The 19,569-nt window shown below is 33.6% G+C and overlaps 15 protein-coding genes across 15 annotated transcripts; 7 read left to right on the top strand and 8 right to left on the bottom strand.

Moving 5' to 3' along the window:
- Positions 1-122: 122 nt before the first annotated feature.
- On the bottom strand, positions 123-1,265 carry EIN_085670 (hypothetical protein; the record flags this gene model as incomplete). The annotated part of the gene is made up of 1 exon (XM_004184623.1): positions 123-1,265. One exon carries the CDS (start codon positions 1,263-1,265, stop codon positions 123-125), a length of 1,143 nt encoding a protein of 380 aa, XP_004184671.1.
- Positions 1,266-2,078: 813 nt separating this feature from the next.
- On the top strand, positions 2,079-2,384 carry EIN_085660 (hypothetical protein; the record flags this gene model as incomplete). The annotated part of the gene is made up of 1 exon (XM_004184622.1): positions 2,079-2,384. One exon carries the CDS (start codon positions 2,079-2,081, stop codon positions 2,382-2,384), a length of 306 nt encoding a protein of 101 aa, XP_004184670.1.
- A 1,033-nt stretch (positions 2,385-3,417) lies between these two features.
- Positions 3,418-3,726, top strand: EIN_085650 (hypothetical protein; the record flags this gene model as incomplete). The annotated part of the gene is made up of 1 exon (XM_004184621.1): positions 3,418-3,726. The coding sequence occupies one exon, from the start codon at positions 3,418-3,420 to the stop codon at positions 3,724-3,726; it is 309 nt and encodes a 102-aa protein (XP_004184669.1).
- Positions 3,727-3,777: 51 nt separating this feature from the next.
- EIN_085640 (hypothetical protein) lies at positions 3,778-4,956 on the top strand (the record flags this gene model as incomplete). The annotated part of the gene is made up of 1 exon (XM_004184620.1): positions 3,778-4,956. One exon carries the CDS (start codon positions 3,778-3,780, stop codon positions 4,954-4,956), a length of 1,179 nt encoding a protein of 392 aa, XP_004184668.1.
- Positions 4,957-5,084: 128 nt separating this feature from the next.
- On the bottom strand, positions 5,085-6,494 carry EIN_085630 (hypothetical protein; the record flags this gene model as incomplete). The annotated part of the gene is made up of 2 exons (XM_004184619.1): positions 5,085-5,292; positions 5,377-6,494. 2 exons carry the CDS (start codon positions 6,492-6,494, stop codon positions 5,085-5,087), a joined length of 1,326 nt encoding a protein of 441 aa, XP_004184667.1.
- A 59-nt stretch (positions 6,495-6,553) lies between these two features.
- EIN_085620 (pre-rRNA-processing protein esf2, putative) lies at positions 6,554-7,330 on the top strand (the record flags this gene model as incomplete). The annotated part of the gene is made up of 2 exons (XM_004184618.1): positions 6,554-6,877; positions 6,977-7,330. The coding sequence occupies 2 exons, from the start codon at positions 6,554-6,556 to the stop codon at positions 7,328-7,330; spliced, it is 678 nt and encodes a 225-aa protein (XP_004184666.1).
- A 77-nt stretch (positions 7,331-7,407) lies between these two features.
- Positions 7,408-8,526, bottom strand: EIN_085610 (hypothetical protein; the record flags this gene model as incomplete). The annotated part of the gene is made up of 1 exon (XM_004184617.1): positions 7,408-8,526. The coding sequence occupies one exon, from the start codon at positions 8,524-8,526 to the stop codon at positions 7,408-7,410; it is 1,119 nt and encodes a 372-aa protein (XP_004184665.1).
- A 534-nt stretch (positions 8,527-9,060) lies between these two features.
- On the top strand, positions 9,061-9,575 carry EIN_085600 (hypothetical protein; the record flags this gene model as incomplete). The annotated part of the gene is made up of 2 exons (XM_004184616.1): positions 9,061-9,235; positions 9,337-9,575. 2 exons carry the CDS (start codon positions 9,061-9,063, stop codon positions 9,573-9,575), a joined length of 414 nt encoding a protein of 137 aa, XP_004184664.1.
- A 771-nt stretch (positions 9,576-10,346) lies between these two features.
- Positions 10,347-10,775, top strand: EIN_085590 (hypothetical protein; the record flags this gene model as incomplete). Its single annotated transcript, XM_004184615.1, has 1 exon — positions 10,347-10,775. The coding sequence occupies one exon, from the start codon at positions 10,347-10,349 to the stop codon at positions 10,773-10,775; it is 429 nt and encodes a 142-aa protein (XP_004184663.1).
- Positions 10,776-11,229: 454 nt separating this feature from the next.
- Positions 11,230-12,197, top strand: EIN_085580 (hypothetical protein; the record flags this gene model as incomplete). The annotated part of the gene is made up of 3 exons (XM_004184614.1): positions 11,230-11,484; positions 11,746-11,896; positions 11,956-12,197. The coding sequence occupies 3 exons, from the start codon at positions 11,230-11,232 to the stop codon at positions 12,195-12,197; spliced, it is 648 nt and encodes a 215-aa protein (XP_004184662.1).
- Positions 12,198-12,316: 119 nt separating this feature from the next.
- EIN_085570 (chitotriosidase-1 precursor, putative) lies at positions 12,317-13,471 on the bottom strand (the record flags this gene model as incomplete). The annotated part of the gene is made up of 1 exon (XM_004184613.1): positions 12,317-13,471. One exon carries the CDS (start codon positions 13,469-13,471, stop codon positions 12,317-12,319), a length of 1,155 nt encoding a protein of 384 aa, XP_004184661.1.
- A 185-nt stretch (positions 13,472-13,656) lies between these two features.
- On the bottom strand, positions 13,657-14,517 carry EIN_085560 (monoglyceride lipase, putative; the record flags this gene model as incomplete). Its single annotated transcript, XM_004184612.1, has 1 exon — positions 13,657-14,517. One exon carries the CDS (start codon positions 14,515-14,517, stop codon positions 13,657-13,659), a length of 861 nt encoding a protein of 286 aa, XP_004184660.1.
- Positions 14,518-14,809: 292 nt separating this feature from the next.
- EIN_085550 (hypothetical protein) lies at positions 14,810-15,544 on the bottom strand (the record flags this gene model as incomplete). The annotated part of the gene is made up of 1 exon (XM_004184611.1): positions 14,810-15,544. One exon carries the CDS (start codon positions 15,542-15,544, stop codon positions 14,810-14,812), a length of 735 nt encoding a protein of 244 aa, XP_004184659.1.
- Positions 15,545-16,904: 1,360 nt separating this feature from the next.
- Positions 16,905-18,893, bottom strand: EIN_085540 (cell cycle control protein cwf22, putative; the record flags this gene model as incomplete). The annotated part of the gene is made up of 1 exon (XM_004184610.1): positions 16,905-18,893. The coding sequence occupies one exon, from the start codon at positions 18,891-18,893 to the stop codon at positions 16,905-16,907; it is 1,989 nt and encodes a 662-aa protein (XP_004184658.1).
- Positions 18,894-18,988: 95 nt separating this feature from the next.
- On the bottom strand, positions 18,989-19,549 carry EIN_085530 (hypothetical protein; the record flags this gene model as incomplete). Its single annotated transcript, XM_004184609.1, has 1 exon — positions 18,989-19,549. A coding segment is annotated over one exon (561 nt), but the record flags the coding sequence as incomplete, so codon positions are not given.
- Between the last annotated feature and the right edge of the window lie 20 nt (positions 19,550-19,569).

Raw genomic sequence — 19,569 nt, 5'->3', positions numbered from 1 at the left:
GAGTTTTGTCGAGTGTTTTTTATTGAAACAAAAACAACGAAAACGTCAAAGTTGTTTTTGAGTTTCTATTTATTTTAAGTTCTTTTGTATATATCGAAACTTCTCATAGAAGTTATAATCAATCAGTTAAAATTCTCGAAGATGTAGTTTGCCGCGGCGTCGACATTTTTATTACAAACGACGTACGCCTCAGTTGCCAATTTTTTTGAAGCTCCAAGTTCAATAAGCCTTTGAATATTCTCCAAGTCTTCTTTACTTAAATCAGTCTTGAGGACATTATTCTCAATTTTCTGTTCATTCTCTGGGTTGGGTGTTTTTGGCATTTTACTGTCTTGTATTTCCTTTTTGTCTTCATGCGAGTCATCATTGTCTTCACTAATAAAATCTTCCATATATTCCCCTTCCTCCATGCCATCATCATCACTATATTCAATTTCCATATTCCCACTTGTGAGTTGTTCCACTTGTTCTTGTGTCAATGCACCAGAGTTAATAAGTTGTTGGATCTCTTCGGGAGTCATTTCTTCATCCATCTGCCCCATCCCATTCTCAATTAACTGAAACACCATCTGTGGGTTCTGTCTCACTTGTTCCGCAAGCTCTGGATTTTCTTCCTCCAGTTCTTGAACAATCTCGTCGAAGTCTTCGGGATCTAAAACATTCAAATTACCATTTTCATCGAGAAAGACAGGGCCTTCGATTTCTATCTCATTGCCTTGGGGGGCGGTGGGAACTTGTTCCTCAAAAACATTAAACCCACTCAATGGATTTCCTTTTAACACTAAAATAGCCTTCTCAACATCGCCTTTCGTTTCTTTCAGTGCTTCGCGGATTTTAACTTCTTCAAACCCTCGTGACACCAAATTTTTGACATCGTCTTCGTTGGCGACAAAGGTGTCGACTTTGCCTTTTTCGTCAACTGCATTTTCGACTTTCTCAACTTTTGAGGAATTGACAATTTCAACTTTTTCTGAGGGTTTGATTTCGTCAACTTTATTTTCAACCTTTGCATCTGTGGTAGTTGCTCCTGTCTTAAGTGCTTGTTTCTTAACGATAACAACAAAGTGCGTGCCTTCTTTATATCCCAATGATTCTAGGGTTTGTGTGTTGTCGTGCATCATCTTATTCTTGTAACAAAATGCCAACAATGAAACGTCGTGGTTCTCCGCGGCCGCAAATTTTTGCTTCAGATCGAGAAGAGTTGATCCCGGCGACATGTCGAAAACGCTCTTCTTCTTTGTGATTGTCATAATTTCAACTTTCATCAAATTTAAATGATTGAAGTTCACACCCAATTATCTTTTTTTCTTGTTAATATCTTTCATTTTTGTAATTACTGTAAAAGATTTTTTATCAACACTTTAAATAACACCTTAGCCTTTAAATTTACTTTTTTGGGGGGATATTGATACTGTTTTTTGTTGTTTTTGTTTTTTTAATTGTGTATTGTATTGCACTTTATAAACTGCTAAAAACGGGAAATTTCTGTTATAAACAAAAGATTTCCCGTTATTTAAACCACTCGTTTTTTTTCAATGTTTTTTAAAATGTGAAAAACATAAATTTGTTTTTTTGGTTATGATATTAACTATTTGCCATCTTATTAAAAAAATAAAAAATAAAAAACACAAAAATCTTTAAAAATGTTTTTATATACTCCGTTGTAATATGACGGGTGAAATACTATAACATTTTTATAATGTTATAGTATTTTGATTTTATGTTATTAGGTATTTCCTCAATTTTTTTTTTATTAAAAAATATCTCTTTAACAATTCTAAAAAAATAAACATCAAAGTTAAAAAAAAATTTGAAAAACGAAAGTGTTTTTTTTCCTTCAAAGAAATTGTTTATTCGATTTAACAAATTACAGGAAAAAACTAAACTCAATGGATATGTTTCTGTCACTCGGCTTAATTCCCATAATCGTTTATAGTACATATTTAGCTATATTATTACTCATTATTAATTTGTCAAATCTGGGGCTGGAAGTAAAAAAATGCAAGTTGTCATTCTTTCATAACGAATCTGAAGAACAGTGCTGTATTTGAGGCAAGGATCTGGACTCGAAAAAGTAAATGGACAAAGACAAGAAGTTACAGCTGAAGCGCTTCGAGAGAAGCATGGACCGAATTAAAAGAAACGATTGGTCGCTGAAACATATCGACAAACCATGCACACCAAAACCACAGTACACCGGAGACATTGATATTCACAAGTTCAGCAGAGACTGTATAGTAAGAGATGTTCACTGCCATCAACCATTGAGACACTCTTTTACTTTCGACAAGACTGAACCTGTTATCCCAGCCCACACCAAACAACTTAGAAACTATGACAGACAGAGACTTTGCGATGAGATCAATCAGAAGAGAGTAGAGTAAGTCATTTTGTTATTACAAATACTATTATTAGTTTAATTGAACTAAAACCTTATATTCAAATAATTATTTAAATAGGTTGTAAGAATTCTATATTTATTCCACCATTAACAATTTTTTTAATAAATTTGATCGTACTTTTTTCTTTTTCAGTCTTTTCTCAAAAAGACTGGATAAAAACATTATTTCACAATTAACCAAATTATAATGTTATAAGAAACAAACTTTTACACTAGAATTAATTTGTTGCAAATTTTTTAGAAACCTTCTATAAATCAATTAAAATTTATTAAATATCAAAGGAGTTTAATAATTTAAAAAAAACATTTTTTTACCTCAATAAAAATAATAAAATCAAAACAAATTACCCATGCTAATTTTAAAATAAAAATAATTAAAAAATAATATTTTTTTGATGGACTTTCTTTAAAATATATTCAATTTAAATGCAAATAATCGGGAAACCCACCAAAAAATATGAGTTGAGGAGTCAATTTTTGGATAAACTACTTTGAATCTAGTGAAATTGTCGGGAATATTCCTTGTTATTTTATCGAAATTTTGTCGGAATAAACGGGGTGTTAATTTGTATAAAAATATTGTTATTTTTAGAGCAATTTATTGATAGAAGCTTTAGAATATAAATTAATGTTATTGAAATGGTAAATTAATGTAAATTAAACCATAAAGTATAGTTTGTTTGTTTCTAAGTCCCTTCAAAAAGATCATCGTTGTCGAAAAACCTTCAAAAAGTGAAAAATATTATAAGGGGAATTAGTCCTTCAAATTATTTATTTTCGTGTATATCATATAGTATATATAATTACAACAAATAATACTTAATAACAATCATAAAACCAATAACATGTATTACATATAAATAATAAAATTGTTATAAAATAAATTAACGAAATATTAACAATAACAGAAGGGCTATTTACAACAAGAAGTAAAAACAAAAAACTCCACAAATAGCCTCTAAAAAACATTCAAGTCGAATCTTTTAACTCTCTAATATCAAAACACCATTGAGACAATGAAATCACAACTCAGTCCACGCATTGCAATAGAAGAACCAGTTATTTCCTCATTTTGGGCTTTCAAACAAGGAGGGTCTGTAAAGACCACAAAAAAACGATATTTTGTTTTAAAAGCCAACAAACTGTTTTACTATGAATCTGAAAACACGTCTGTTGAGCCAAAGGGATGTATTTACCTCTCATCGACAACTGTATTAAAAGAACGAACAGACTTACATGTTGAAAAACAAAAATATTACGTATCAATCACTTCACACAATGACAAGTTTGCTCTCTTTAATAGAAATGACGTCCACATGTATTGACTATATAGAGGTTCAAGAGATTTCATCTTATTTGTTCCAGATAAGAAAACTATGATCGTTTCTATCATCGAACCAATATCAAAAATGCTCAAAAACTTCGTCACAAAGCGCCCCGAAATTCGGAATTTGACACTCTTCCACAGCAACGAAAGTTCCGGGGATCTCTCCCCCAAGTCTCCAAGAAGCGCAAACGCACCCGGCTCACCAAGAGGTGGGTGGGCTTCGAAAAGACCAAAAACAATACAAAGTTTGACCCCAAGGTTCTCATTAACTGCACGTAAGCCAGAAATGTTATCACCACGTATTGAACCAATCAAAATATCAGATAACATTTCGATGTCTTCGTGTTATCAGGATGTCCTCCAGAACTTATTAGAGCTTGGAGATGCTTTCACGTGGTTTTCGAAGGCTCAGGAGTACTTCTTCAATTGGTTTAGAACAGTATTGAAAGACACTGAACAATCGAAGAGAAGCTTTGAGTTGTATGTCCAGAGCGATATGAAAAAGATCACATTCGCCATCACGGGGAGGGTGAAAGATGTATTAAATGGGTTACTCGAGTACTGTTACGCAGAAGAACTTCCACAAAATGAAATCGAACTTATCAAGGAGTTGGGTGGAATGAGTACAACACAGACTGCAATGACTTGGATGGATGTCACCGATCAAAATGCGGTTGACTGGGGTTGGCAAATACTCGAGTGTTCCAAACTTGCGGTGCGGAATGCCAGTTTGAATAAAAAAGAGGAGCAACAAACAGTTCTAGAATGGGTCACAAAAACACGACAAAAGACGGTGGATTTGGGACGTAACACTCGCGTCTTATTCCCAGTCTCCACAATTTCTTCAAAAGTCGATAAAGACAACAGAGATGTTCTCCATGAAATTTTCGATTTGTGTGGCGAAAACTTACCAATGAAAATTGTGAATGCTTCAGTGGGTGGATGTTCTGACTGTTACGGCCGAATCACTTTAAATGAAGAAATGGCAATTGAAGCTTCTGCTGTGATGCTCAATGTTAATCAAGACTTAATGGATGCAATTTGTTCATCGTATCCAATTGGCGCACTCAATACCAAAAGAATCGAGAGTCTACAATCAAGGTTCGGTCAAATCCAAGACGTTATCTTCCAAAGTCTTGGCCATGAAACGCTTGTTGGCTCTAAAATACAAGGGCTCTATGAAGAAGGAAATACTTTGCACTTCGGATTTAGTCTTGGAAAGTATTGATTGTATTTTCTTAGTTGTTTCTCTTATTCTATTCCTATTAGACTCTATAATTATAAGCCACGTATGTTGTTCTATTTATAGATACTATATTTATACTATTAATTAACTATAATAATAAAAACAATGTTCTAAATGATCATAGAGACTCTCCTGACTATAGTCATCATCCAATCATCTGTGCCACTCTTTACAACTTCATCCACTCTTTTTCTGACTTGTTTCTCTGTGATATTACCAGACACAACGTTGATCTTTGTTCTCACTGGTTTGAAAGGATCTGTATTGTCTCTGTACTGCTCCAATTTAGTTGGATCGAACTCAAAGTCGAGAATTATGCTATTCATTATTCAATAGTTCTTAATTTATATTACATTCGATGAGTGTCATGATCATTAAATAAGTATACAAATTAGAACAAACAACATATTCTTCTCCTTGATATTGATAGGCAATTTGAGTGTCATTCTCTCGACGTTTCTAAGGAAATAAGCGCCAAACTCCGCTCTGACACATCTTGTGATCTTTTCGAAGTTGATGAAACAGTGAAAATAATTATTCAGAAATTTGATTTTGTCGTCAAACGATAATGGGGTGTCAAGCACCCATCTCGCCAGTTTGGCAGTGTCCACACACCTTCCTGGAATACCCAAATATGCGAACCTCCCACAAATCTCGACTTTACAATTTCTTAAATTCTTGTGCGACCGGATGAAGTCCTCTCCCCCATTGCCAATTGGTGAACTGTAGATAAGGTGCAGTCTCGCACCAGAGGGCAACTGGCAAATAGCGCAATATCCCAAGACTTGGACATCTCCAACTCCTTTCACCATCACCGTTCTGATCTGTTGCGATTTATCCTGGAAAGTTTCTAACTTCTTTGGTTCTTGTGGCATCAACAACTTTGCTTTCAGTTGTGCAATTTCTTGTTGCATTTTCTGTATTTCCGCCTTTTTAGCAACCAGCGTCTCTTTCAGTTTCGTGTAATACTCCACGCGGAGTTGTTTGAGTGAAGTGGTGAGGGGCACAATGTATGTCCCATGTAATTGGTTGAATTTGTTCACGTACACTCTCTTAAAGAGCTCTTGTAATGCTTCTTGTAATACCATTTTTTGGTCCGATGTGAATGTTGTGAACGGTTTCAGTAATTGTGGGAGTGGTGTAAAAATTGTGAGTAATGTATCGATCGGCGACGGTGTGCTTTTCGCCATTGAAGTGTGTGTATTTGACACGCACCCAATAATAGCATTTTGGAATGTTGTAAAGTCGCTTGCGCTCTCCAACGGTGTTAGTGGTCTTTGTTCCACGTTAACAAACTCAGTAAGTGGAAGCAAATACGACGTGAAATTGGACAAATAGTTAAGCTTCAATATGGATACAATTGAATTTTCATTTAACGTTCGAACGGCGGACCCCGGTGTTGAGTACACTGTCAAAAACCTCATTCGTTTTGTGTCTTCGGTGGGTTGAGTGTTGCGAGTGACTCTTTCCAAGTAGTTTTGTTGTCTGAGTGGTGTTGGTGAATTTAATGCACGTGACATATATTCGAGTTTTTGTAGGGTTTTAAGATCTTCTCTTTTTCAAACCGAGAAAAGTGACAATGGACAAAGACTTGAAAGATTTACTTGGCAGCATTAGTAGCGAGGACATCAACGAGATCGAAGAGGACCAAAAGTTAGTTGAGAACGGCACCTCCGTTCCACCAGAGAAAAAAAGTGACCCCGAGAAAGTTGGAAATGTCGAACCTTCACAAAAAATCGAGAAAGTCGAAAAACCGCAAAAGACGAAATTAAAGGGACTCCAGAGCGAAAGGGGTATCGTGTATTTGAGTTCGATACCGCGCGGAATTACGATGGTGATGTTAAAATCCATGATGTCTACGTATAAGCCCGTCACACGCATGTATGTTGTTGAAGGGAATACAGTTTGTTTTGATGTACTGAATCCATAGAACAAGAAGACCGAAACCCTAGTTATCTAATTTCGATGTTTTTTATTACACAAAAATGATTTAACGTCATAGAGGTTTGTTTGTAAGGAAGGGTGGTTTGAATACGCCACACACAAAGATGCAAAATTAGTGGAATATATGATGAACGGACAACAAGTTGGAGGAAATCGACATAAACCATATTCTACACAATTGTGGAACATCAAGTACATCCCGGACTTGGTATGGACTAAGATATTCGAAGACACTGAAGCTAAAGACGAAATGCGTGAACACCAAATTGATAGTTCTCTTAGAAAGGTGAAGAGGGAGAACGAGGCGTATATGAAAGGGCTGAGTCATGTATACAAAGTGAAGAAAATGAACAAGAAGAAATTGAAAGAACAACAAAAGAAAGAGGCGACAATGCCTAGAAAAGATAATTAGAGTCTAACTGATTGAAACTATTCATTTGGTTTATTATACTAAATTTTTAATTATAAGCCGTACTCTAGAGAACACACTCACTCTAACTCTATTAGCATGAATCTCGCAAGCTCCACATGATTGGTTTCACCATTAACCCCAGTGAGTTCTGTTTCTCCGAGTCCACCAAACACTTTGCTCATATTGACCGAGACGGTTTTATTAAAAAAAGGGAGTGCGATTCGAATGTAAGTTTTTGCGTCGACGTTTCCGACGTCACAAATATACTCACAACACCCATTAAATTCAGTCCCGTCATATATGTGTATACCACACTTTGCGTCTTGATTTGTGGTATATGTTTTAAAGTTTCCATTTCGAATAACAAAGGCAGTTGTGTTTGGGAGGGTGTCGACTTTGTGGTCGGTGATGGTGTCATTAAAAGTAAAGCCAAAGAATCTGTCGGGACAAAAGGCACACACAATTGCAATACGGTGTTTGTCAACCATTTTTGGGATAAAAGAAGAAGTGACACCCATTTGTTCGCAGTCGGTATCAAAAATGATTTTGTCACTTCTAAGTTCAACGTTCTGTGATAACGTAAAGAATGTTTTGACCTTGTTAAATAAGAGATCTTGAGTATAATCGACTGTATACTTCTGTGATGATAGATTGCAAAGCCATTGCTGTGAAAATGGTGAAGGTAGTGTTTCGTTTAGTTTCTCTTTGACAACTGTTTCGTTTTTAACAATCGTTGTCTCGACTTGTTGTTGAGGCAAAACAGTTGAAACACACGAATTGATTGTTTCAATTTTAGAAATTTTAGAAATTGTTTTCTTGTGCTTGTCTAACTCGATTTTTTGCTTATCACATTCGTATTGAAGTTCTTGTTTTTGTTGCTCTACCAGTCTATCTATTTCTTTTGATACAGACAGGCAGATAAGTTTCTCATTGTCTTGTATTTGAATAACAACGTCAAGTATTTCCTTAATTTGCAAGACCAATTTTTCAGTAGTTTTGAAAGACTTTTCTTTTGTGTCATACAAATTCTCAAGAAGTGTTATCTTTTCTAAAAACTCCATTGAACTCATTTCTTTGATTTTTGTGGTAAATGTTTGTAACTCGTTTCGAGCGTTTAACGATTTAAAGACTTCTTTACACTTGATACTAAGACTCTCCACTAAGTCTAAGTCTTCCTTTCTAAATGTTGTTGCCATTATTATAAAGTTTGTTATTAAAACTATTTAAAGAATTCAAGGATAGTTTGAACTAATTTAAATACTATTTTATTATAGTTTTATTATATTTTTGTCGGAGATATATCGGAAGTTATATTTTAATAACTTTTAATTACTTTATATTTATAATGATAGTTAAAGTTGATTACCTATAAAAAATTAACTTCAATGAATTTGTTAAAATTCAAGCTATAAATTATAGTTTTGTAATTAACAAAACAATTAATAGAGTTGACAAGAACAACAGACGAAGACAGTCGAATGAATGTGCCTATCGTCAAACCCTCATCTTAGCACTATCAACTTCAGACAACGCCGATGTTTATTTTTCTTTTCATTTCCTCTGCGTTTTCCGTGTGTCAAGAAGGCGATTATCAAAAAGGGAATTCCTGTGTCAAATGTTCACCAAATTGTAAGACAAAGTGTGTCGACGAGGTGGGTTGCACATCTTGTGTTGACAAATTTTATTTGAATTCAACGACTGGTGAGTGCTACTCGTGTGTAGCCAATTGTATGGAATGCACTGGTCCAAAACTTGAAGAGTGTTCTAAATGTCAAAATGGGACATTCAAAGACAACAAAAGTGGGTTTTGCACAAAAGCAGTTGGGTGTATTGATTACAGTGACAACACTGGGTGCCATTCATGTCAAGAACATTTTATCCTCAATGGGTCGTATTGTGTATACCGTTTGTTTGTTGAAATATATAGAATTAAAGTATAGTATATAATAATGTGTTCTATAGATAAAATATATTACAATATACTCAAGAAGTTTACTAAAGAATAGAATGTAATGGATGTGAAGATGGATTTTGTAGTATTAGTTACTGCAGCAAATGCACCAAGTGGATAAAAGCATCGGATGACAATGGGGACTGTTTTAATGTCTCTGGTACTAAGGTAGCACTAATCACAATAGGAATTCTGATAATAGTGGTAATTGTAGTAGCCACTGGGTGCATAGCACTAATGTATGCACTCAAGTTTAGAAAACCCAAAACGCAGATATATAAAGAGGTGGTTTAATAATCAAGTTCTGTTATTTTTCGTCTTTTTATTGGTTACTAAGTTGGAAATGTGTGTTACAATGCGACTCATGTGTTGGTGGTAAGAAATTAATACGAACTATTATATAATATAAATTTATAATAAAAATAATATTATTTAATTCTAATATAATAAATATAAATAACTATGATATTTCTATCTTGATAAAAAAAGAAATGATTTTCATTATTTCCATTTTTATTAACCAATTAAATAATAATTTAACCATTATAAATTTTTTGTTAAATGTTAATTATAAAAGATCTATTGAATTGGAACTTTAATATAGAGGTGGTGAGAACTATGACTTTTTGGAAGTCTTTTCATGTGAGTCATTTACTTTATTTTTTAATATATATTTTATAGCCAAAATAATGGGACGTAAATGCCAAACTTTTTCGGTATAGAGTTCGGAATTAGCCAAGTGGAATTTGGGTTGTTTTAACAAAGTAACTCTTTTAGTCATAAAAAAAGAGTTATTTAGACAAAAAAAGTCTTATTGATACTAAATTTCTTTAAAATAAATAATTTAAAAATGTTCAAAGTTTTTGGATGTCTTTATCGTCCCATAAAATTCGGATTATTTTAACTGCGAATTTGAGCTATGTTTTTCTTTTGTAGTTTTATAACATGGCAAATTAACAAAAAAATGTTTAAAAAACAATTAAGGAATGAGAAACAATCTTACTATGTATAACTTCCCAAAAATGATGAATAAAAGTCGAAATAAGAACTCAAAGGATTAAACACATGACTGCGCTATTCATCTCTTCACTCTTCTTACTCGCAGTTTACTCTTCTCAGGTTACTTACACAACTTGTTCAAACAATCAGAAGCTTGTGGTCAATTCCATTGAGGCTATCCCTTGGCCCCCTGAAAGTGGTGTCACTATAATCATCACTATGAACATCACAACTTCAGAAAAGGTTGAGACCTTGATGCTTGAAAATGTTTTAGAGTCGAAGTATGGTATGTTTTGGGTCGAGCTTTCCACTACCAAAAACAACTTGTGTGACACAACAATTGATTGTCCTATATTGGGAAACAAGACGTTTAAAATGGCAATGGAAATACCACCAATGACGCCAACAAATTCACAATGGAGAGCAACACTTTCGTTCAAACGTGAGGAGAATAAAATTGGTTGTGTTAGGCTTGATCCATTCGTTGTTTCGTAACTAGTTTGTTTGTACGTCTATGTTGTATCAATGATATCTTAGTAAAATAACTTCTGTGTGATAGTTTTTTTGTATCTATTTTAATTATCGTTGTGTTTGCATTTTTAATTCTCAAATTAATAATTTACATTTCATTATAAAAAGCGATATTATACTAATTTTTATTATATAAATTAATATAAAATAACACATAAAAATACTATTAACAAATCACACTTTTTTATAAACTAATGATTTCACTTTTTATATTGTTATTTATTTTGTTTTTATTATTAAGTGAATAACATTTTCAATTGTATGAATTATTACTTTGCAAAACTTGCAATTAAGTCGTTATAACGGACGTTTTATCTGTATAAAAACAAAAAAAGAAAAAGAAATACGAACATGCCGAATTGAATAAATAACATTTTTGGTATGACAAACTAAAAAATGTGAACTTCAAATTATACCAATGGGATTTCTAAAGATCCAAGTAGTGAATAAAATTGTATTATTTTGTGCTACGATGTTGATGTCATTTGGGATTACGATTATTGTAGTAGGTGTTGCGGTTGGGTTATATTTGGATAAACTCTTTGAGTTGTTCAGCATTTTGCCGTCTTACTCATTTGCGATATATCAGTATGCAGGGTCTGCTCTTTTTTTACTATCAATATCAGCGCTCATCCACGCGGTCGCAAAGTACAACAAACCCGTCTTAATCATTGTTTGTCTTCTCTTTTAACTATTATTAATAACACGTCTTTTAAAAAACAACTTTTTAAGTATTTGAATCAAAGTCGTGTTACTCCTCAAATTAGTTTATAGTAACTTCTTATAATATGTTTCATAGATAAGAACGTTGTACACACAATAACTTGAATTTTGGGTATTTGAAGGAATATCTATTTTTATTTTTCTCTATTACTATATTGTGTTGTTCTTAATTGTATCACTGTAGTTCTACAAACGAGAAGATCACAGACAGCTCTTTTTTACTTGCATCTTTGTTGGGTTCATTGAAGTGTGGAGTCTTGTGACGGCGTATCAGAACATGTTGCACACACCAAAGTGTATCGAAAATTTGTATGACACTACAACTAAAGGCATCCGCCGTGAAATCAACCTCAAATTTGCTTGTTTGTCATGTTATCGGCGATGTTTTACTACTCTCTTAATATATATCAATAACAAATAGGTTGTGGGTGGAAAACATATAACGCCAATAGCTGCTCATTCACTGCTACTGACAGAAAAGTTAGTTGTTATGATGAAATGATATACCCCATTAATGTCAATTACATCATGATGATCGTTTTGATCACCATAGCTACCCTGTTTTTGATCGTATTCACAGTCACTCTGGGCTATCAATTCTTCGCCTTCCCATTAATCCCTCCAAAAAAGAATCATGACACAAACCCACTTTTATCTCAATAATTACAATTTTTACTTGTCTTCTTTTGAGCCATTATCTTTAAAAAGATTTGTTGTGTTAATTCTAATAATTCATTTGACAAAGAAATTTTTAAAAGTCTGAAATTGATACAATCAAACACTCAATCAGATGCTAAAACACTTCTGACGTACTTTGTGTTGACAAAGTCTTTATCTAAGTCAACACTCCACATCATTACTCCACCTAGAGATTTCTCTTTGGCATACTCCACCTTCATTTTGAAAGTCTCTTTATCATCAAATGTGTAAAATTTGTTGTCAAAATAACCAAATAGAGTCTTCGACGTGTCGTCAAAGAAAATGTTGTTCTTTGGAATAATTTCGTCGATTTCATATTTCGCTAGATAGCCGTTCTCCCCCGTGCAACGCCCACATTCACTTGGCCCACTTGCTTCCTCTCCCATTTTGTGTTCGGTTGTATTGTTGTTGACAGTCCAACCTCGTGCGTAATGCGCCAATCCAAGCACAAGTTTGTGACTTGGTACTCCACTTTTCAAGTACTCTGAAACACAGTCATTAACGCTCAATCCATCTGTTGAATACAGTGCTGTGTGAGGTCCTGTGATGTTATCCCATGCTCCATGTAAATCATATGTCATCAAATTAAACCAATCGATGTATTTCGAGACAGTTTCAACGTCAATGTTTTGGATGTTTTGTATTCCCGCAGGCGCGGCTACTGTAATAAGAAGAGGTTCTTTGTTTTCCTCTTTAGAGTCGATTTCCACAAACTCTCTGAACTCCTTCACAAGGCAATTGAAGTTCAAAAAGTCGGTTGGATGTCCTCCTTGGAGTTCATTGCCTGGGTATTCCCAATCAATATCAATTCCGTCCATATTGTACTTTCTCGCAAATTGGATTGCGCTTTTTATAAATCTTTTTCGTGACACTGAAGTAGCAGCCATATCGTGAAACAAGTGTTTTGTTTTGGCGTTTGCGTTAAAATTCCACCCACCAATCGACACACACACTTTGAGATTTGGGTTGTGTGATTTCAATGAGACCAATTGTGGTATCATAACGTTGTCATTCCATTCATATTCTTTCACTTCGTAAGTGTCATCAAAAGTCACAAATGCAAAATTCAAAACGTCAAACAATTTCGCGTCAATTCTTTCTGGTGTGAATTTGCTGGGCCACCCTCCAACAGTTGCTGTTCTGTATTGCGACCAGTTAGTATAGTACCCAACCACCTTTCTTTCAGTGTATTCACTCATTTCAGTGTGTTTATTTTTCTCAGTGTGCAGCTCAAACATCCTTTTCTCCCTCTTTCTTAAAACTTCCAATCCAAAAGTTATATCACACAACATTAAAATAACAATAAATGTCACACTCTTCATGTCTGGGATTTGTGAGGTTCTCCGATTTCACTTAAATTGGAGACTTTGTTAAGTCTTGTGTTGAACCAAAAAGTCAATGCATTCACTAAATCAAAACAAAGTCATTTATTCTCTATCAAAGAATCCACCCACTTTTCCACACCATCTAACATCTCAAATTTATTGTCCTCTTCCAACAACACGTGATTCGCACCGGGGTATTCAACATACTTTGACACGGGATTATTTAAATGAGTAGCCTTAATTCTTGCTCCTTTAACATCAATAAGTGTATCCCCAGAACCGTGGAACAAGTAAAATGGAATGTCCAAGTCTCTGTCCTTTTCAACTTCGCCATAACTCTTCATCTCAAGAGAAGTCATCGCACACGCTTTGGAACATACATTAAAGGGGTCAGTGACATATTCTCTTGCAACTTCTTGGTTTGTAATAATGTTAGAAGGACTGTCCATATCTGCTGTGAGGTATGGATTGAATTTCAATATGCCTTGAATAGCCCAAGAAAACAAATTGAGACCAGTGTTCTTGATTATATACGCCGGTGCAGAAGCGATGAACCCTTTCATTTCACTCTTGCGCCCAGCAAGTACAGAAGTGAGTAAGCCGCCCATGGAGTGGCCCATAAAGAACATTGGAAGTATAATATTTTTAGACTCCATCTTAGTCTTCATCGTGTCTACAAACTGGTTTATTGTTGTTATATACGTCTCAAAAGAGTCAATATAAGTGCGTGGAGCCCCTTCTATTCCGCTCGACTGTCCATGTCCTGGTAGATCCATCATGAAGACATTGTACTTGTGATTCGCAAAATATTCTCCAACATGTTTGTATCTTCCCGAGTGTTCAGCGTACCCATGTTGTACAAATAGAGTTGCTTTTGCTCCTTCGGTGAGCCATTGTCTCGTAAAGATTGTAAAGGTGTTCAGGTGCAATTGTTCTTCACTGTAAGTCACTCCAATCATGACTTTTTTGGTTTGAAAATTAAAGATAAAAACTATTATCTATACCGTTCTTTTTTTTGGATGGAAATAATTATATTTCCATACAAAGTTATAAAAATAAAATTAGAAATGGATAATAAAAAAAACTATTTAATATATTAATTAAATATTAAGTAATAAATTAATAAAAAACCATTTTAATTATTTATATTCATATAGTTTTTTATTATAGTTTTTTTAATAATTAGAATAAATATAGAATTAGAATCAATTACAAATAAGATAGCAATCAAGAATAAAAGTAATACAGAACTTAAAGAGCAACTTTGGCGGAGAGAGAAGCAGACCGTTTGTCTTTTTTGAAGAACTCAAGAAGCCTTGGGAATCCTTTTTTCTTTGGTTCGGGCTTGGGTTCTGTCTGGCTCAAACTAAGCTTTGCAATGGTCATCTTTTTAGGTCGAGGAGATGGCATATTGAGCCGTTCACAGTTAAAATCAAAAGATCTCTTTTTATAGAACTCTTCCTTCTTTTGGAACCCCTTTGCAATAGAATCAAATAAAAAGTCGACTTTGATGTTTTCAAATGCTGAAGTCTCAAAATAAAATATGGAGCAGAGTGCTTTCATATTACTGACTAAATCGAGTCCATCCTTTCGTGTGATAACTCTTTCTTTTAGATCAATTTTGTTGGCTACTATTACAAAGGTTGGTTTCTTGTCTTCTTCAAGTGTATCTGAAACAACTGCATAACTTTGCAACATGTCTTCTTTCATTCGAGAAAATGCATACTTCTCTGTTACTGAATACACAAACACTAAAATGTCATTCTTAGTGTATTGGTCAGTCTTCAAAAGCTCCAAATCTTCTTCACTGGTCGTGTCAGTTATTTTTAAATTAACTTCATTGTCACCCACTTCGACAATTGTATTATAAACATCTTCAATAGTTGGGGTGTGTTCTATTATTTGGGCACCATGAACAAAACGACGGATTAAACTTGTTTTGCCACTTTCAGTTTGGCCAAAGAAAGCTACTGATACTGTTTTCATTGAAGGGGTTTAATCAGTTTTCTTTTTATACACACAGAAGTCATTTTAAATGTTTTTTCGAAAAGTGTCACATTTAGCTTTTCAGATATTAAAAAGAATTGTTACAATTTAACAACAAAGTTTTTTTAAAATATTCTTCCTCTTTTGATAACTTCAAAGATTTCATTTATGACCCATTTTTACTTTTGGTTTATCTTTTTAACAAATATAAGACCAATTTAACTTTGAAAGACTAAGTCCACATTGTAAACAATCACTAATTTAATAAACAACACTTAGAGATTATGAATTTTATTTGTTTGTAATTATTTTTTATACTCTTTCGAACATGTATTTGTATTATTTGAAGTTGTTAATATTTAAAAAATGTATCTTTTAAGAGGATATAAAAACACATTCAACCATTATGTTGAAGGTGTTATATTCAAACAAAACTTTAACTATAACTTATAATTTAAATATAGTAAGTATAGTTGTGATTATCATATTAAACAATTGTGTTTTTACTTGTCTTTCTATTTTAGAAACACTACAACACAAAAAAATGAAACAGAAGTAATTCCATTGTTCAGTATTTTTTACAAACTTGTTCTATCCTCCCATTTTTTAATTCCTCCCTTTTCAAAAACATATTTAACAATGAAAATAATTTAAAGTAATAATACATTTGAAAAAGATAAAAATAGTAATTGGTTTTAAACGAATAAAGAATTCGACTCAAATTTCGAGTCAAAATATAATTTATATTTGTTTGTTTTTCTTAAAATATTGGTAATAAACAATCAGAATCAAATTCAGCATAATAAATTAATTATTAAATATATTATAAAAAGGTATATCATATAATAAATAATATATTTATGAAATTATTATTATTGTTTTTGAAGTGAATGTTACAGAGCGACAACAACTTAAATGATTTTAAAATAAAATAACCCATCTCAAAGGCATGGTAATTTAAAATGCAAACAAAAACATGTAAAAATGGACAAGTATTTACAATAGAATCAATAAATCTTTCTGCAATAAGATTTCAATTTTTAGATTGTTCTTTTGCTTTATCAACAAACAACTAAACATTCCTTTTAACTTAATGGGCACTGTTAATTAAATCGAATATTCAGATTTATTTATGATTTACACTACTTATAAACAATCTGTATTGCTTTTTTAATCTAAGCATTCATCTTTTTTAGTGTAACAAGACAAATTTAGTTATGTTAAAAATCGATATACAATGGCAGTACCTTATTATGTGTCTCATTAATGGTTGTATTTATAAACCATCTAATAACCATTCGTTTAATTAATTTAACTATATAATGAGTATAAAAATAGAATACACCAATAACGAAATCAATCAATCATCTTTCTTCTCTTCTTCCATACTATGATCACTACGTAAGTCTCTGTACTCTTCGCTGTATTGTTTTTCATCTTCCTCCATACTCTTGTCATTTTTGTAATTATATTGTTGATCATCATGCTCTTCGAGTCTTTCTTCTTCCATTTCACTTGTTTCATTCTTTATTTCGACGCGATTTCGAAGTTCTTCCTCTTCTTTTTTCTTCTTGTCTTTTTCTTTTAGGTCCAGATATGTTTGTTGAAGGACCTTTGCAAGTTCGATCATCCCAATTCCCTTAAAGAAGTTGAATGCAAATATAACGTCTTCTTTGTTCTCTGTTGGAAACATTCCTCTCACATATTCCTTCACATTGGCTCCAAGAATTTTAGCAGTGAATTCCTTCATCCCCATTGTTTCGAACATGTCTTGTAACATAATTTTGAGGAAAACTCGAGAACTAGATGTCGTCTCGTCTTCAGTAATAATCACAAATCTGAAGAGATTCCATTCAATTGCATTCGAAGAGAACAAATGCGAGAACAACATCGCCAAGCTTCTAATTTGGTTCATATCCTTTTCATGAATGTTTTTATAAACCTCCTCAAATTTAATAGAGAAGGAGTCTTTAAACTTATTGAACAACACACACAACCTCTCAGCAACAAGGCCGTAATACTTTTTATACGTTTTCTCTTGTGAACAGCACTCTATCACCATCTCAACAACATACTTGTTATCGTCCTCTTTCATTTTTAAATTCAGAAGCTTGTGCACACATTCTTCAAAATTATAACACGACATGATTGTGATGTAAATCTTCTTTTTCAGAAATATCGTTTGAGCCCCTGTTTGGTCGTCAAACGTTTCCATCTCCATCTTCTGTTTGTCTCCTTCGTTGTTTGATATTTGTTGATTGTCTTCATTACACACGTCTCCATTTTCCTCTTCTTCATCCGAATCTTCCCCTATGATCTCTTTCTGTTTAAACTCCCACTTCTTCTCGTTCTCCTCAAATTCCTCATCAAATTGGAAAACATTCAAATTCTCTTCGATTTCCAGTTCAGTAGTTAATTCGACTTGATGGGTCACTTTATCTTCTTCTTCTACTAAATCCAACATTTCAACTTTCGCGGGAAAGTCCGGAAACCCTTTTCTTCGTTGTTCGAGTAATTGCGTCACTATGAATTTCATTCTTTCACTCCCAACCGATTTACTCACAAAAGTTCGTAAACTCTCATAAAAAGTTTGAACATTTCCTTTTGCTTTGTAGTCGAGGTACTCCCCACATTCAGACAATAAACTGACCATCCGCTCGACGTTGTCATCGTTCAAGTTCTTGTTGAAGTAAACAAGAAATTGCAATATAAGAAGAAGACCAACAACGTCTTGATTAGCAAGTTGTGCTAAGAATTGTAACTTCTTCAACGCACTCTCTTTTTCATTGCGTTTACAACACAATTTGAATTGATGAATCGTCCTGTGAATACACAACTTCCCAACATTTGGGATCTTTGTATTGATCACTGCAATTAGTGACGCATATAATGATGAATACTTAGGTTCGGCATCTTGCGCTCGTAATACAGACGAAACTAGAAGTCCACGCCCTCGGACTAAATTCTCTTTGAATAACTCAACTATAATCGTTTTAATGTTCTTTGGTGTGACTTTGTTGATAAGGCCGTTCAGTGTTCTTCTTAATGCAGTGAAGTACTCTCTCTGTCTTTTCTCTTCACTTTTTCTTCGGTTGACACTCTCGATTTTATCATTTTCAACTTTCTCAACTTTTTCTTCTTTTTCGACTATTTTAAATTTTGGTGAGTCTTCCGCGTTTTCGTTTTGGTTGTTCGGCGGACTTTTTTCTTCGCTTTTTATTTCGTGTTTCTCTTCTTTTTCAATCTCGTCTTGTTTTTCCTTTTGTGTGTCAAGACTCTTTATCGCATTTTCTTCATTTCTCACTTCGATATTTTCAGTCTTTATGTGACCTTCTTCTGTCTGTGACATATCAATGACTTATCTTGTTCTTTTAGTTTGTTTTAGTATATTTCTAATTTAAAATAATTAATATGAAAAGTTAATATATCAATCATTTCAGAATTTCAAAAGAAGAATGAACTACTGCCAGCGTCTGTGTCGTCAATAGTTCCTTTGAAATCGGACTTTTTCAATTTGGTCTTCGATTTCTGGAAACCCTTTCCTTTGGTCTGGTGAAGTGTACGCGCTGCGTTTGGAATAGTCTCGACATCTCCATAAGCGTCAACAGCGTATCTCGACTTGTTACGTCTATCGATGTTTTCTCCAACACCACTTAAGTCTCCAAATTTACCACCAGTCCAAGCACCTTTTCTTTGGTGGTTTTTTTTAGTTGGTTCTTTTTTCTCTTCTTGGAAAAAAGAATCAACTTCTTCATTTGGGGTTTCTTCTTCTTTCAATTTATTTGGTTGAGTCTCTTTTTTCTCTTTCTTGTCCTTTTTAGTAATCTTCTCTTCTGTAGTCTCTACTTCTTTGGTTTCTTCTTTTGAAGGTTCTTTGTCCTCTTGAGTGGATGTTACCTTTTTCTCTTTCTTCTCTTTTTTGTCTTTCTTGTCCGATTTTTTTGAGTCTTTTTCACTGTGTTTGTGATGATGATGATGTTTCTTCTCTTCTTTCTTGTCAGAATCTTCTTCTCTCTCAATTTTCG

The sequence above is a fragment of the Entamoeba invadens genome (genome assembly GCF_000330505.1).
Source record: "Entamoeba invadens IP1 unplaced genomic scaffold scaff_1105074725643, whole genome shotgun sequence".
NCBI classification, from domain to species: Eukaryota; Evosea; order Mastigamoebida; family Endamoebidae; genus Entamoeba; species Entamoeba invadens.
This window is presented reverse-complemented; position numbering and strand designations above follow the sequence as displayed.